The 14,219-nt window shown below is 42.4% G+C and overlaps 1 protein-coding gene across 10 annotated transcripts in view; it reads left to right on the top strand.

Annotated features, from left to right (window-relative positions):
• The window catches only part of LOC110967960 (myelin transcription factor 1-like), a 41,178-nt gene extending 28,912 nt beyond the window's left edge, over nt 1–12,266 (top strand). For 8 of the 10 annotated variants that reach the window (XM_051949348.1, XM_051949349.1, XM_022217731.2 and 5 more), the window contains 6 exons: nt 578–661; nt 1,352–1,573; nt 3,019–3,110; nt 3,429–3,532; nt 3,769–3,912; nt 11,187–12,266. In XM_051949348.1, coding sequence (XP_051805308.1) covers nt 578–661; nt 1,352–1,573; nt 3,019–3,110; nt 3,429–3,532; nt 3,769–3,912; nt 11,187–11,330 — 790 coding nt within the window. In that variant the 3' untranslated portion in view covers nt 11,331–12,266. Of the gene's footprint in view, nt 1–577; nt 662–954; nt 1,064–1,351; nt 1,574–3,018; nt 3,111–3,428; nt 3,533–3,768; nt 3,913–11,186 lie in introns of those variants that run through there. The other 2 variants (XM_022217730.2, XM_051949350.1) reach the window with 2 other exon arrangements.
• The last annotated feature ends 1,953 nt before the right edge of the window (nt 12,267–14,219 follow it).

The following is a 14,219-nucleotide window of genomic DNA, read 5'->3' as shown; positions in this document are numbered from 1 at the left end:
AAAGTCTTTCCATGAACATACAGCGTGAAAGAGGCATTAAAAGGAATCTTGAACAAAGACAACGCTAGTTGCCCAACATGTTTTAAGATATACAACACTGGATTCAAAAATATTTTTAAATTTGACTGACAGACACTTCATTAATTAATGGAAAATCTTCAGTATCTTCAATATTCAGTAGCTTACATACAACAACAGAAAAAATTAGAAGACAAAACAGGCAGGCTAGTAACGTTAAGGTTAGTATATACTCTAAAAAAACTTGCTGTTCAATACTATAAACAAAACACTTCTAATTTTAAAATCTGTGGAACTACTAAATGCATGAACAGTCTACATGCAGTATTTACACATTAAGGCACAGTGATTTAAGTTACATAAAGTGATTTGAAAGGTAATTAGAAAACTCATAGTAAAACTACATAAGGTGCATAGACATTCTACAGTCACATTGGAACAATACTAATGTGGTCATGACTGAGACAGAGAACTGTATGTTTAAGGAATACCATTTAACAGCTTTGTTTTCATCAAAGTTTTAACTTTTTTTCTTTGTTCCTTCATTTTTCTCTGCCAGTTTGTCTGGATGTCCTCGAGCCAAGAAAGGTGGACTTAAATCAACCCCTACCAAGGATGACAAAGAAGACTCTGAACTGTTGAGGTGAGTGTAGCTCATTAGCTTTTGTCAATCAAGCAATCCATGTGCAGAGTTACAAACCAGCTTATTTTTCATGAAAGTCATTGTTGATATTAACAATTAGCAGAGGATGAATGATTTTTTCATGATGACCTTCCCTTTTATTCTTCACCACTATTAGAACTAAATTCATCTTTTACACAAAGAATATCTCAGTGTAACAGACAAGTTGTCATGAAATTAACTGAACACAGACATGATCCTCTGAGATTGAAAACTACTTATACTACTATCTTTTCTTTACAATGTGTCCACAGAAGAAACTCTATTTTATCATTCCAAAGGCATATCACCGTCAAATATGCAGAGGACACTGACAATTTCACAGTTAAGAAAGTCTTTTTTAGCTAAACAGTAATTTATACCAATTATGTATTTGAGACCCAATCCGAAACAAAAAAAAATCTAACTTAAACAAGATTTGTTGGCAAAAATGGAAAACAGTTGAATTATTTATGTATGAGTTTTGAAATTTTATTTTTATGTAAATCATAAACTATTAGAGATTTGATGTTGTCTGAGGCATTTAGATGTGGTTGTCTTTATTTATAATTAAAAAAAAATAAGTACACAAGATTTGGATTTCTGTTTTTTCTCCATCTCTAGTAAAACTTGAACCAAACTAGTCAAATGATGTTTTCCGTTTGTCTCTAGGTGTCCTGTTCCTGGCTGTGACAGTCTAGGTCATATCAGTGGGAAGTATGCCACCCACCGCAGTGCCTATGGCTGTCCGCTGGCAGCACGTCGACAGAAGGAAGGCCTTCTTAATGGCACTCCCTTCTCCTGGAAGGCCTTCAAGACCGAAGGCCCAACCTGCCCGACACCAGGCTGTGACGGCTCTGGTCACGCTAATGGCAGCTTCCTGACACACCGCAGGTTTCCTGAATATCCTAAAGTTACAGCATACAGAGAAATATTTCACTCCAAAGTTTGCCTCGAGTTTAACGTAAACTTACAGGGATTTCAACTCAATGTAAGCAGGGGCATTCAGATTAAAACACAGAATTTTTTTTCAGCCTTCAACATCCTCTGTTGTTAGTGATGTAGATATAAATATTGAATTCCATTTAACCCTAGTCAGACTGATTTTTATGTATGTGGAGATATGGGTAGGCTGGAAGTTAGTGTTACCAAACCTCTTAAGTTGTTTTTTAAAGCCAGGTAACATGAAAGTAGTTCACACAGCATTAACGGTTAATCAGTTGAACTAAGTAACCACAAGTTGCAACCATTGGTCATCCCTTTTTGCAATCTTCAACAATGTCCATATGTTTTTAAATGTGTATCAACAGCTTTGTTAAAATCAAAAAGTATCATCTCAACAGGTTGGATGGGGTTTTCAGGGTTTGACAGCAGCTGGCATGCTCCGGAGTGCGCTTAGTGAGCAGCGACAAAGTTAAGGCATTTGCACTGTAGCTACGTATATAGCATGGGCAGAGAGCACACCCAGTTACTGAAGAGGAGGAGCACAAGAAAAGCTATATATACATACAGTAGTATGCCGACACTTAGCAGCTGATTGACTGTCTAGCCTGCAAACTGACAAGAACAAGTCACTTTTCCCCAATTGTTTCTTTGTGGCTCAGTCAACAAGCTGACATGCAGGACTAAATATATGTTTGTAAATTATTATAGAAGAAAATATCAGTAGGATAGATAATGAGGTTGTTGTTTAGAGTCTGTGACAGGTGTTGTGTAGCAGCTGCTTCCAAGCACATTGTGACTGATACAAAATGGACCTTACTGCCATATGTGACATTTGATTAGTGATATTGAATCCAGGCTCCACTGAATCAGAAATGATCAAGGTATTCATGCGGTGACTATTAGCTAAAATCTGTTTAAAGACATGTATTATATAAAATCCTGATATCCCTTATTTTGTCATCATATTACCACATTTTAATTTGATCAGGTACAAGCCATGGGCATGGCAGGATTCCAGAATATGAACAGTGCTCAATATCTGGGCCAAGGCTCAAAATAATGTTGCTTAGGATGAACAGGGGTTTTTAAATCTTTTTGCCCTGGGGCCCAGTGATCGGATAAGTCAATGTTGCACAATAAATTGTTTGGTTTTCTGATATAGCACACTCTCCTAAGAAAACCAAATCACTTTATCTCCACATGGCCTTGTATCTTCATACCCCAATATAAAACTGTAATATAAAAGTCTTCACTTTATTGGATGAAGTGTCCTGAGGCCACCTTTTTTTATGAATTGGCACTGTATACATAAAACTGAATTGAAATTGAGTCAGAACAATTTCAACATTGTTCAAATGTAAGAGCTTTTAATCCTGATCAGTTACTTCTCTCAGCCTGTCAGGTTGTCCCAGAGCATCAGCCAACAAGAAGAGAGCCAAGTTCCCTGGAGATGAGTATATCACTGCAAAGTTCAGAGCCAGCGACGGTAAGAAAAAGTGCTGTTTCCTCTTTTCCTAATAGTGTCCCCCAGTGTCTCCCAAACCATTTTTGCTACTGTTCTTACCAGCATTAAGACATGGAGGCAGCAAAACAAGAAAAATTCATCAGGCTTGTTAGGGACTTGCACAGATTTCAGATAGCAGCCCAGTGCAATGCTTTATGCAGTTTCATGGATTTGTAGCCGCTACATGCAGTGACATTTTGGGCCACAGATATCTGTAATGACAATGTCTAAAAGCCAGACTAGAAGTGGCAGTTCCTTTGATATTCTATCTGCTAACTGTGTGTTATTGTGCTCACTCAGTTTTGGACAACGATGAGGACATTAAGCAGCTCAACAAAGAGATCAATGAGCTAAGTGAGTCCAACTCGGAGATGGAGGCCGACATGATGAACCTGCACACTCAGGTGAACTAAGCACACTCACTACACTGCTGCAAGCAGGACTTTTGATGTTTTAAAAGACATCTGAGACACTGCTGTGTGATGGTAGGGGTGGATATAGTGTATGAGTTACTTATAAGTTTCTCAGTTACTAACAATGATACTAAACCCTAAAACATCCACTAAAACAGCAAAGAACATTTTTCATATAGACTGCTATTTTTAAGAGGTTAAGACAGTGTTCTGTGTGTCTGCTTTAGATTTCTTCAATGGAGAAGAACCTAAAGAGCATAGAGGAGGAGAATAAACAGATTGAAGAGAGGAATGAAGCCTTGTTCCTGGAGCTATCTGGCCTCAGCCAGGCTTTGATCCACAGTTTAGCAAACATCCGCCTGCCCACCATGGTGAGTGTACCAACTTAACTCTGAAAAGGAAGACCTTCAAATCTTGTGAAATATAAACATCCTCAAATTCTCCTAGTGCCCAGATCCAATGTGGAATATATTTTACAGTTTTTCTCAGTTGCTTTGGTACATTTCTCACATCAGAATTGAAATTTTCAAAACTAGTTGTTCAGTCTTCACATCATTGTGTCACTTGGTCACATCAATAAAGCAGTTTCTCAGTTGCAAATGCTTTAGTACATCCATGCAAATGACTATGTACAATTCTCTGCTGTTTCCTACATTATCAGTTGCTTTTGTCATGTTGATCAAAATGTATTGTAATGGGTCTCTGTTGAATAGTCTCACCCCCCACAACATTTAGGCATTAGCAGTGGCGGCTGGTGGTGAAATTTGTTGGGTGGGCTAACAAATGCATAATACCGATTAAATAGTTAACACAGCTGCAAAAGCAACATCACCTATGATATGCACAGTTACATCAATTACAGGTACACTATACTTTAGTGCTCTACATCATCTCTCTCTCTCTCACACACACAGATATACATGCCACATCAGTTGTCTCATCAGCTTGCACAGCCACAAATGCCGTCTGCGATATTTCATCAGTCACTTTTTGTTCATAAACAGCTAACATACAATCAAGCAACTCGTTTTGGCTAGTCTTGGACGTGTACTTTGCAACTTGTGTGTTTGACTGGTGATCTCCTAACTGGTTGTCTAAAAAAGAAAATTGGTCAACCAGGTCCAGAAATACGCCGCGTTGGGTTGAAGTGGGGGATTCGTCAGACCCCCGTAAAGCTAGCTCGTGTGCTCCACAAAATTTAATACAGTCCACAATCCTTGACAGTGATGTCTATTCATTTTCACCAGCTCGTTGTGCCCCTGTACAGTGATGCGGTGGCCCTCATCCAGCTGACAGGCGATGTTAACTTTTCCTAACATGGGCAGCTTGACGCCATTTCCGATGTGACTTATGCTGCATTTATGTTTTCTAATTTTGTCCAACAAATGTTTCAAATCCACAATTCCTTGTTGAGTTCATGTGGTATCTCCTCCAAAAAGTAAGCATGGGAAACAGAAAAGTGAATTCTTAGCTCCACTTGCCGTTAGCCAGTCCTTTCTGTCAAACCAAGAAACGCAAAACTTACGATTTTGTCATTTGAGTTATTTGAACATCGTTTGGCCGATGTGATCCTAGTCTCTTAACTTCCAGCTTTTCCTCCAAAGACATTGAGGAAAATGGACAAGAAAGCAAATGATCCACCTCGTTCATGCTCACGCCCACCATAGCTTAACTTTTTCTCCCTCCTTCCCAACTCTGGTACAAATAGCAGCACCGCTGTGTTAACTCGCTGCTATTGGTCAAAAGTCAGTGGCCTGTGGGCTGACTGTAGTTAGCCCAAATGATCAGTAAATCACACCTGTCAATCATTTACAAGAACAAAATGAATGAAAGCGGACTGTATCTGCTGGGGCTGTAAAAAATAAGCCCTTTTAGAGATATTCTGTTTTTCTTTTGACTGATTGGTGCTGTTGCTACCTTTGGTTTCACCTAAACTTAAAACAATCTGTTGTAAGTTATTTAAAAAAATAAATTTCTCATCTTTTTTGTGTTAGCTTGGGAGGGCTTAGTCCTGTTAGCCCATTTATACCAACCATCCCTGGGCATTAGTTCATCGCATAAGTCTTTACATGCAAAATGGTTAAACAAATTGTCAAAATATCCATCCATCCATCCTCTATACACCACTTTATCCTCACTAGGGTCGCGGGGGGGCTGGAGCCTATCCCAGCTGACTTAGGGTGAAGGCAGGGGACACCCTGGACAGGTCGCCAGTCTGTTGCAGGGCTACATATACAGACAATCACTCACTCTTGCATTCACACCTACGGGCAATTTAGAGTAATCAATTAGCCTCTGCATATTTTTGAACTGTGGGAGGAAGCCGGAGTACCCGGAGAAAACCCACGCATGCACAGGGACAACATGCAAACTCCATGCAGTAAGATCCCCGGAAAGCTGGGAGACAAATCGGGGATCTTCTCGCTGCAAGTCGAAAGTGCTAACCACTATTCCACTGTGCAGCCCAAATTGTCAAAATATGTCAAGGATATTTCTATTAGATTTTTTTTTTCTAAATCTGTCCTTAATTGGTGAATTGCTCCTAGGTGAATCTTGACTTTCTCTAACAAAGTGAAATGTGTGAAGGGTTAGAGTTTTTCGAAAATCTCTCAAAGACGCAAGAGTCAGATAAGAGTCAGTATTTATGATGTGGATAAGAATTTGAGGCCCAACAGACAGGAACATCAGGAGTTATAGGACGACTGCATTGTAATTCCTACAGCACTGCAAGTACAGTTTTCCCACAGGAGATTGCCCTATGCTTACATTTCTAATTTAGGTTTTTCTTTGTGCTATGTAGCACTGTTTTTGCAATGACGTGGTCTGTCAACAATTTACAATACAAACAGTAAAAGCGTAAATTTAAATCTTGTCCAGTCTCTTGCAATCAATCTCCCACACAGGCACGTGCAGGGTGGGGGACAGAGGGGGCTTTTGCCTCTTGATGCCCAAAGTGCCCTTTTGCCAAAGTTGTTTTTTTTTTAATTTTATTTATTTAGTTTCTTTATTTTTAAGTGTGTGTGTAAAAGTATTTGAGGCCTAAAATAATAAATAAAATAAAAATAATGATAATTCAGATCTACCCTCGGTTGGTCACATGATCTACGCAGAGGTCCCTCACTGCCCTGACGTGTCCAGATGCGCTTGTAGCTCAGCAATAGTGTTGCTAGTCTAGAAACCGCACACCAGAGAGAGGACCTCAACAACTGATGGTCTGATGAGGAGGAGTGGGATTCATTTGTGCACGTTGTACTCTTGATGACTGATAAAGTGAAGTGAGCATCCTCTGTGTGTCTGACTCTACACACACCTCTCATCAGTTATAGCTGCTAGTTAACCACACAGCATGCTGAAAGGATAAAGAATGCCAGGCTTCTTTTTGTTCCTGTATTTTTCTTTTGACACGGGCAAAGTGCATCAGAGAGATGTATTATTTTACTGTCAGTGAGTTGCAGTGGGTTTTCTGTGTTTCTCGAGGCATTTCACTAAAACTATGTACATAATTTTGGACTATTGTAGTATAAATAGAATAACAATAATAATTAGAATTTGAATTGTGATTTTCTCAACCTCTCATTTAAAGATATCAGTACTTGTTTATAACATTTATATATATAGACAAATTAAATCTAATAATAATATTTAACTTTTTTAACCTCGCTGTCTTGCGCAAAGTGGATAGTCAAACTTAATAAAAGCACAAATACATTTAAATACATGATTTCTGTATCATTTAGGTTTTTTTTAAACTTTATTATTAGCACTACGAATAATAAAGGGCAGATTATAAATCAGCACCATGGAGCAAATTCATGCCTATACAGTATATGTCTTGAAAAGGTATGAAATTTAAAAGCAAGGACTCCAGGAAGAGCAGCTACACTTGAACAGTCTGGTGTCTAATGGCGATCTAAAGTCAGCTCCAAAATTACAACAATAATTTGTCAGCATTGTTGAAGCACCTGATGGTGGCCAAATTAGGGTTTGAACCACTGACTTTCTGATCAGCAGTCCAGAGACTTACCCGTTGCACCACTGTTTCCATGTTGAATTTTCTATGAATACGGGTTGCTACAATTCAGCCAGTTATGTTGTAAGGTATGTTTCTGGATGGCGTTTCAAATTCGCGTTCTATGTGCCCCCTTTTAACTTTGAGCACCTGCCCCTCCAAAGGTCTCTGCACGGCCCTGCCCCCACATACACTAAGGTGTAACTGTTAAGAAACGGGCAGTTAGAACCCAAGCAGCAGGCAAACAGACAGGTGGATGAATTAATAAGGTTTAATTAAAAAACTCAACAAACTCTCCATATGAGGAGGAACGGAACAAACAGAACGGGGATGAAAACTAAACTAAAGGGGACGGACCAGTCGGCTGTGAAGGGAACTAAACTAAACTAAACAGAAGGTGACTCACGATAATGTCCGGGGGGAGTTGGAAGACAGAGCAGGCGAGAATATCCAGGGTTTGGCAAATCCAGACAGCAGTGTAATCCATACAGGGAATCACAGTCAATGGCCCAGCATTGAGCTGTGGGAAGAACCAGGCTTTTATTCTGCACTGATTGTTAATCACGGCCAGCTGCACTCCTTCGCAGCTGTTTCTAATTAGGCTGAGAGCCAAGCAGGAGAAGGAGGAGCCCTGACAGTACCCCCCCCCCCTCCGTCAGTGTGCGCCTCCTGGCGCACACCGGGCTGGTCGGGGAATCGGCGGGGCATCTCGGGGACCGGCAGGGATCTGGCTGGAGGGACTGATCCGGGGTGTGGCCCAAGGGATGGGTGGGCTGGGATCGGGTGGGTGGGTGGGAACAACTCCGGAGGATGGCCCAGGGGCTGAACAGGCCGTGGCTGGACAGGCTGGAGGGACCGCTCCAGGGGCCGAGGGACGGCCCGAGGGATGGGTGGGAGGGACTGCTCCGGAGGACAGCCTGGGGGCTGGACAGGGAACTGATAGCCAGGCCAACGGGGACCTTCTGGAGGCTGGGCTGGGAACCGGCAGCTGGACCGACGGGGACCCTCCGGAGGCCGGGCCGGGAACCAGCAGCTGGACCGACGGGGACCCTCCTGGGGTTAGACTGGGAACCAGCAGTCGATTTCGACGAGAATCCTCTAGGTGCCAGACTGGTAATCGGCGGCAGCGGGACCCCTCTGGAGGCCGGGCCAGTGGCAGGACTGGGTGCCGCCGCCGGCGGAACCCCTCCGGGGGCAGAATTGGTACTGGAGCCGGGGGCCCCTCCGGGGGCAGAGCTGGAGCCGGAGCCTCCCCCGTTGGCAGAACTGGAGCCGGAGCCAGTGCCTGAGGCCCCTCTGGGGGCGGAGCTGGAGCCAGTGCCTGAGGCCCCTCCGGGGGCAGAACTGGAGCCGAGGGCCCCTCCGGGGGCAGAACTGGACTGGACTGGAACTGAACTGAGCAAGGACTGGACTGGACTCGAGCTGGATTGAACAATGGCTGGACTGGATTAGTACTGGACTTGAGCTGGACTGGACTAGAATGGGACTGAACTAGAGCAGGACAATAGCTGGACTGGACTGGAACTGGGCTGAACTAGACTATAGCTGGACTGGACTGGACTGGACTGGACCCGGGGGCATGATTGGGCTTAGGATTGGGACCTCCACAGGGAGTAGGACAGAGGACTGCACAACATAGGGAATGCGGAACCCCTCAGGGGACAGGACTGAATTAGGGACTGAGGACCCCTCGGGGGGTAGGATTGAGGACAGGACTGGGTTCTGAACTGGGGACGGGGCTTGATTCGGGACTGGGGAATAAACAAAAGAAAAAGCCGAGGACTGAACTAAACAAAAGACTGGGGATCTTTTGAGGAGCTGAACTGGGGATTTCTCGGGGTGCTGGGCAGGACCTCGGACAAAAAAAACGGGTTACAGCCGTGGTGGGAGCTTTTAACTCCTTTAAGGACGCCGGGGAGGCTTTACACCTCTCAGCAGGCGCCGTGAAGGTTTTATGCCTCTTCAAGGCTGCAGGGCCCGCAAGGGCCGGAGACGGGGCGATGGCCCCCACTAGGACAGAAGACGGGGCGTTGGGCCCCACAAGAACAGAAGACGGGGCAATGGGCCCCACAGGAACAGAAGACGGGGCGATGGGCCCCACAGGAACAGAAGACGGGGCGATGGGCCCCATGCGGCCAGAAGAAAAAAAAGAAGTCAGGTTTGCCGACGGGGAACGGGGGAAAAACTAGATGCTCAGGGGTGCCTGCTAGGTTCTGGTTTGGCAGGGCCATTCTGTTAAGAAACAGGCGGTTAGAACCCAAGCAGCAGGCAAACAGACAGGTGGATGAATTAATAATAAGGTTTAATTAAAAACTCAACATAAACTCTCCATATGAGAAGGCACAGGGAACAAACAGAACGGGGATGAAAACTAAACTAAAGGGGACGGACCAGTCGGCCGTGAAGGGAACTAAACTAAACAGAAGGTGACTCACGATAATGTCCGGGGGGAGTTGGAAGACGGAGCAGGCGAGAATATCCAGGGTTTGGCAAATCCAGACAGCAGTGTAATCCATACAGGGAATCACAGTCAATGGCCCAGCATTGAGCTGTGGGAAGAACCAGGCTTTTATTCTGCACAGATTGTTAATCACGGCCAGCTGCGCTCCTTCGCAGCCGTTTCTAATTAGGCTGAGAGCCAAGCAGGAGAGGGAGGAGCCCTGACAGTAACTTACAATTTACAGTAACTGCCATCAAAACTTTAGTCATAGTTTACATTAGAACATCCCTCCAAAGTACACTGTTATGATGACAACATGACTAAGCAAGTTGACTGTCTTATCCACACACAATGTCACAATGACTTGTCTTCTGATAGTACTGGAATGTTCATTGACACATTTATTTTTGAGAGCTGGACTAAGGATTTTGAGGAAGACACAGGTTTTTGCAGGTAATCCATGGTTTTTTGCTATTTGTACAAATTGCTTTGAGAAATACAATTACTTTTTTGATCGATATCGAGGATGATTCGAGAAATGCAGCAAAGCGACTGAGGACAAACTGTAAAAAAACAACAGAGAAGGATTTTTTGGAGGGTGTGTTGACCCGCTGGACTCAGAGACTTGCATGGCTGCATGATTCTGCCTCAAGTCTCAGGAAACACACACAAAAAAGCAGGGATTGATTTTAAAGATGCACTTTTGGGCCTCTTTGGGAGAGTCACTGTGTTTCAAGTAGGCAAACAAACAGGCACATCCTATCGTTGTCTGTAAATGACTATCATTATCAGTTACTGATGCTTTGAACCAGAGGTCTCCCAACACGATACAAAAGCTTCTCAATCACAATTAATGAAAGCCACCAAAGCTGTTGGCTTTAAGTCATGAAGGAAATCTTTTGTAACTCATGGATTTTAAAAATGCGGGTGGATCTAGATATTAAAGTTACTGGCTTTGTCTTTGTCAATTTCAATTTTGTAACTTTTTTCAAAGGTGAAGTATTCAGACAGTCATTCTCATTCACACAAACATCTCGGAGACCTCCTTCCACTCCCAACTGTGTGAACCACTTGACACTGATTTTGATGTGAAAATGTCGATCTGTCAAACTGTCAACATTACTTGTACTATTTATGTCTGAAATTTTGTGGATTGAATGTTTAATTTTCTGACTTCTGGACTTGTGTGTGTTCAGCAGGAGCCGCTGTCAGAGCAGAACTTTGATAGCTATGTGGAGACCCTGACACACATGTTTACCAATAAAGATTGCTACCAGAACCCTGAGAACCGAGCTCTGCTAGAGTCCATCAACCAGGCCGTAAAGGGCATTGAGGTGTGACAGATTAAAAGAGGGCGTGAAGCAGAGCATCACATTGACACCAATCTTTCTTTCCAAACCCTTTAGATACTGTATGTAATTAATTCTTCTCATTTGGAACTTTGTCCTTTGTTTTTGCATTTGTTTCATTTTTGCATGTTGCTTTATGACGGTATGAGCGTGAACAGATCTAAAGTATGTGACAGCACACTGGAATCAAAATGCTACTGTCAGCAAGGGTATCTAAAGGTATACACAGACAGGTACAGAGAGTGCAGAACAAAGTTAGGAGTGCAGTATACAGCCTAAGCTGAACAGATTCTTAGTTAGTAAACATATTCCATCTCCACTCAATAATGTTGATAGTATTCTATATGAGCATAGTGATGTTGCACCTCAAGGACTAGTTTGTAGATTCATTCTTACTATTGCTGTGTAACTATTCAAGTCCTTTGCAACTGTCCGTTTAATAACTTACTTACTCATGTCTGCTGTTTTATTTTTATTTTGACTATTTATTTTTAATTTCAAAATGCTACCTGTGAAGATTTTAAACAGTAACCAATAGAAGGGAATCATTTCCTCTGCATTGTTGAACCAAGAGGAAATATTTTAAGATATCAACTATGAATTGTTTTATATATCTTATTATTTATTTAAAAATACTGGGATCTTTTTAAGTGCAAATATTTTGTAACTGAAAGGTTTTTAATAATTTTCTAAGGATTTTTTTTGATGCTTCCGTTTATATGATTTCCTTTTTATTTCCACAAACTATTTTGTGTACACTGCAATACACTAGAAAAATTGAGCTGCGCATATTTGTTATTTATTTGGTGATGACAAAGTGATGGTGAATATTTATTTTGTATTGTCTGTGTTAATGATGGCTGTGTATGGATTAGTATTTAAGTTGCTCTTGAAATAAAAGTTAACCCACAGTAAATGTGGACAGGATTGATTGTATTTCTGTTTTTACATACAAATATTTCCATGCAAAACTGTTTGATAAAAAAAAACCTTGTTTGCTTGAAATAGCCATTCTACAGATCACTTGTCACTGTAAAAACCTTCCCCAAAGCTCAGTTTAAATTATCTCTTGCAAGCAACTGAGCATTGTTTCTTCATATCATTATCACAGCGTCTCAGTCAACCTTGGAATAAAACACTACGAAAGGAGAAGAGATCACCTGGGCACTCATGAGTTAAATCATGTTACTACACAGAGCTGGGTGGACTTCAAGCTAAGTTTGTGGTCACAGTTTGGTACAATTCTGGCACACCTCCTACATCTTCTTCAACATGCCCTTTAGCCAGTTAAACGCATGTGCATAGCTATGCATATAAAATACCTTTGCCCTGCTGTCCCATGTATGGCCTACTGCTAGTCTCCCTTTGCAGTGTCTCTCATCTCATTTGAACTCAGAGAATCACATTAATATGTACCCTGAATTTGATGACATTATCATTTGTGGAAATTTATATATATATATTCAAAAGTAGGATATCAACAACACACTGTCATTATTGCGCTTGCTTAAAATAGAGTGTTAGATGCTTTATAAATAACAAAATATTGTATGTTGTTAGGGGCTGCACAGTGGTATAGTGGTTAGCACTTTCACCTTGTAGCAAGAAGATCCCCAGTTCAAATCCCGGCCTGGGCCCTTTCTGCATGGAGTTTGCATGTTCTCCCTGTGCATGCATGGGTTTTCTCCGGGCACTCCGGCTTCCTCCCACAGTCCAAAAATATGCAGAGGTTAATTGGTTACTCTAAATTGCCCATAGGTGTGAATGTGAGTGTGCTTGTTTGTCTATATATGTAGCCCTGCTACAGAATGGCGACCTGTCCAGGGTGTCCCCTGCCTTCGCCTGAGTCAGCTGAGATGGGCTCCAGCAACCCTAGTGAGGATAAAGCGGTGTATAGAGAATGGATGGATGGATGTATGGATGCTGTTACACGGGCATCAGAGAACCCCGGTGCAGACACAGAAATGGGGAGACAAGAGGAAAATAGGAAAAGGGAGACTAAACTGAGGGAGAAACTAAACCAGACTAAATACAAGAATATGCAAAAACCCAAACAAAGCCCAACACGGAAATCCAAAGAATGAAAACCCAAAAAGTAAAACTAAACTAAGCAAACAACTATTGTACTCACAAGACCCAGTGAACCTAAAGTAAAGCAGAAGGCAGTCAGACACGGGCAGTCCGGGAGCTGGCAAGGAGACAAGGCAGGACAACAGCAAGCTGAAGACAGAGATAGGAGTGGCAGAAATCAAGAGAGGGGATGGCAATCTGGAGGCAAGGCATTGAGTGGCAGGAATCCAAAGAGGACACTAAATCCGTGAGAATCTGCAGTCTATGGTCTGGCAGTGAGTTAACGACAGAGTCGAGCATATATTGCTAGCTTGGAAAATCCAAACTGAATCTCCATGTAATCTCCTATCTCCATGTTAGGAGATACAGGAGACTCAGTTTGGCATTGGGCAAATTGATTCGTGTTTCCCTATCGGGACAGTTTGGTACAACCAATCATAGCACGGGAGGCGGGAGTTAATGCTGCGTCATCTTCAGCGCCTGGATTACCCATAAAACACCTGCGCACCTCCCGTAACCAAGTCTCTTGGCGTTTTGGATGGCGTTAGTCGTTGCATCTTTTCACTTGACGTTTCCGACGATGAGGAGGCAGTGGATGGCTCATTACTTTCGGCTTCTTGCCATTGTTTGTACAGAGGAAAATCCCGTTCCAAACGTGTGAGTAAATTTAAGCAACTTTTACACATATGCACCGACTTGGTTTGGCTCCGATATAAAGTTATTCCTAACACCGCTAATCGTTCGGAAGGAGTCTTTTGTTGCGTAGCCTTTTCAAAAATAAGTGTTGTACTTGAGAGTACCCCATGTATT

The sequence above is a fragment of the Acanthochromis polyacanthus genome, chromosome 6, assembly GCF_021347895.1.
Source record: "Acanthochromis polyacanthus isolate Apoly-LR-REF ecotype Palm Island chromosome 6, KAUST_Apoly_ChrSc, whole genome shotgun sequence".
NCBI lineage: Eukaryota > Metazoa > Chordata > Actinopteri > Pomacentridae > Acanthochromis > Acanthochromis polyacanthus.
Note: the sequence above shows the minus strand (reverse complement) of the source record. Positions and strands in the feature narration are given on the sequence as shown.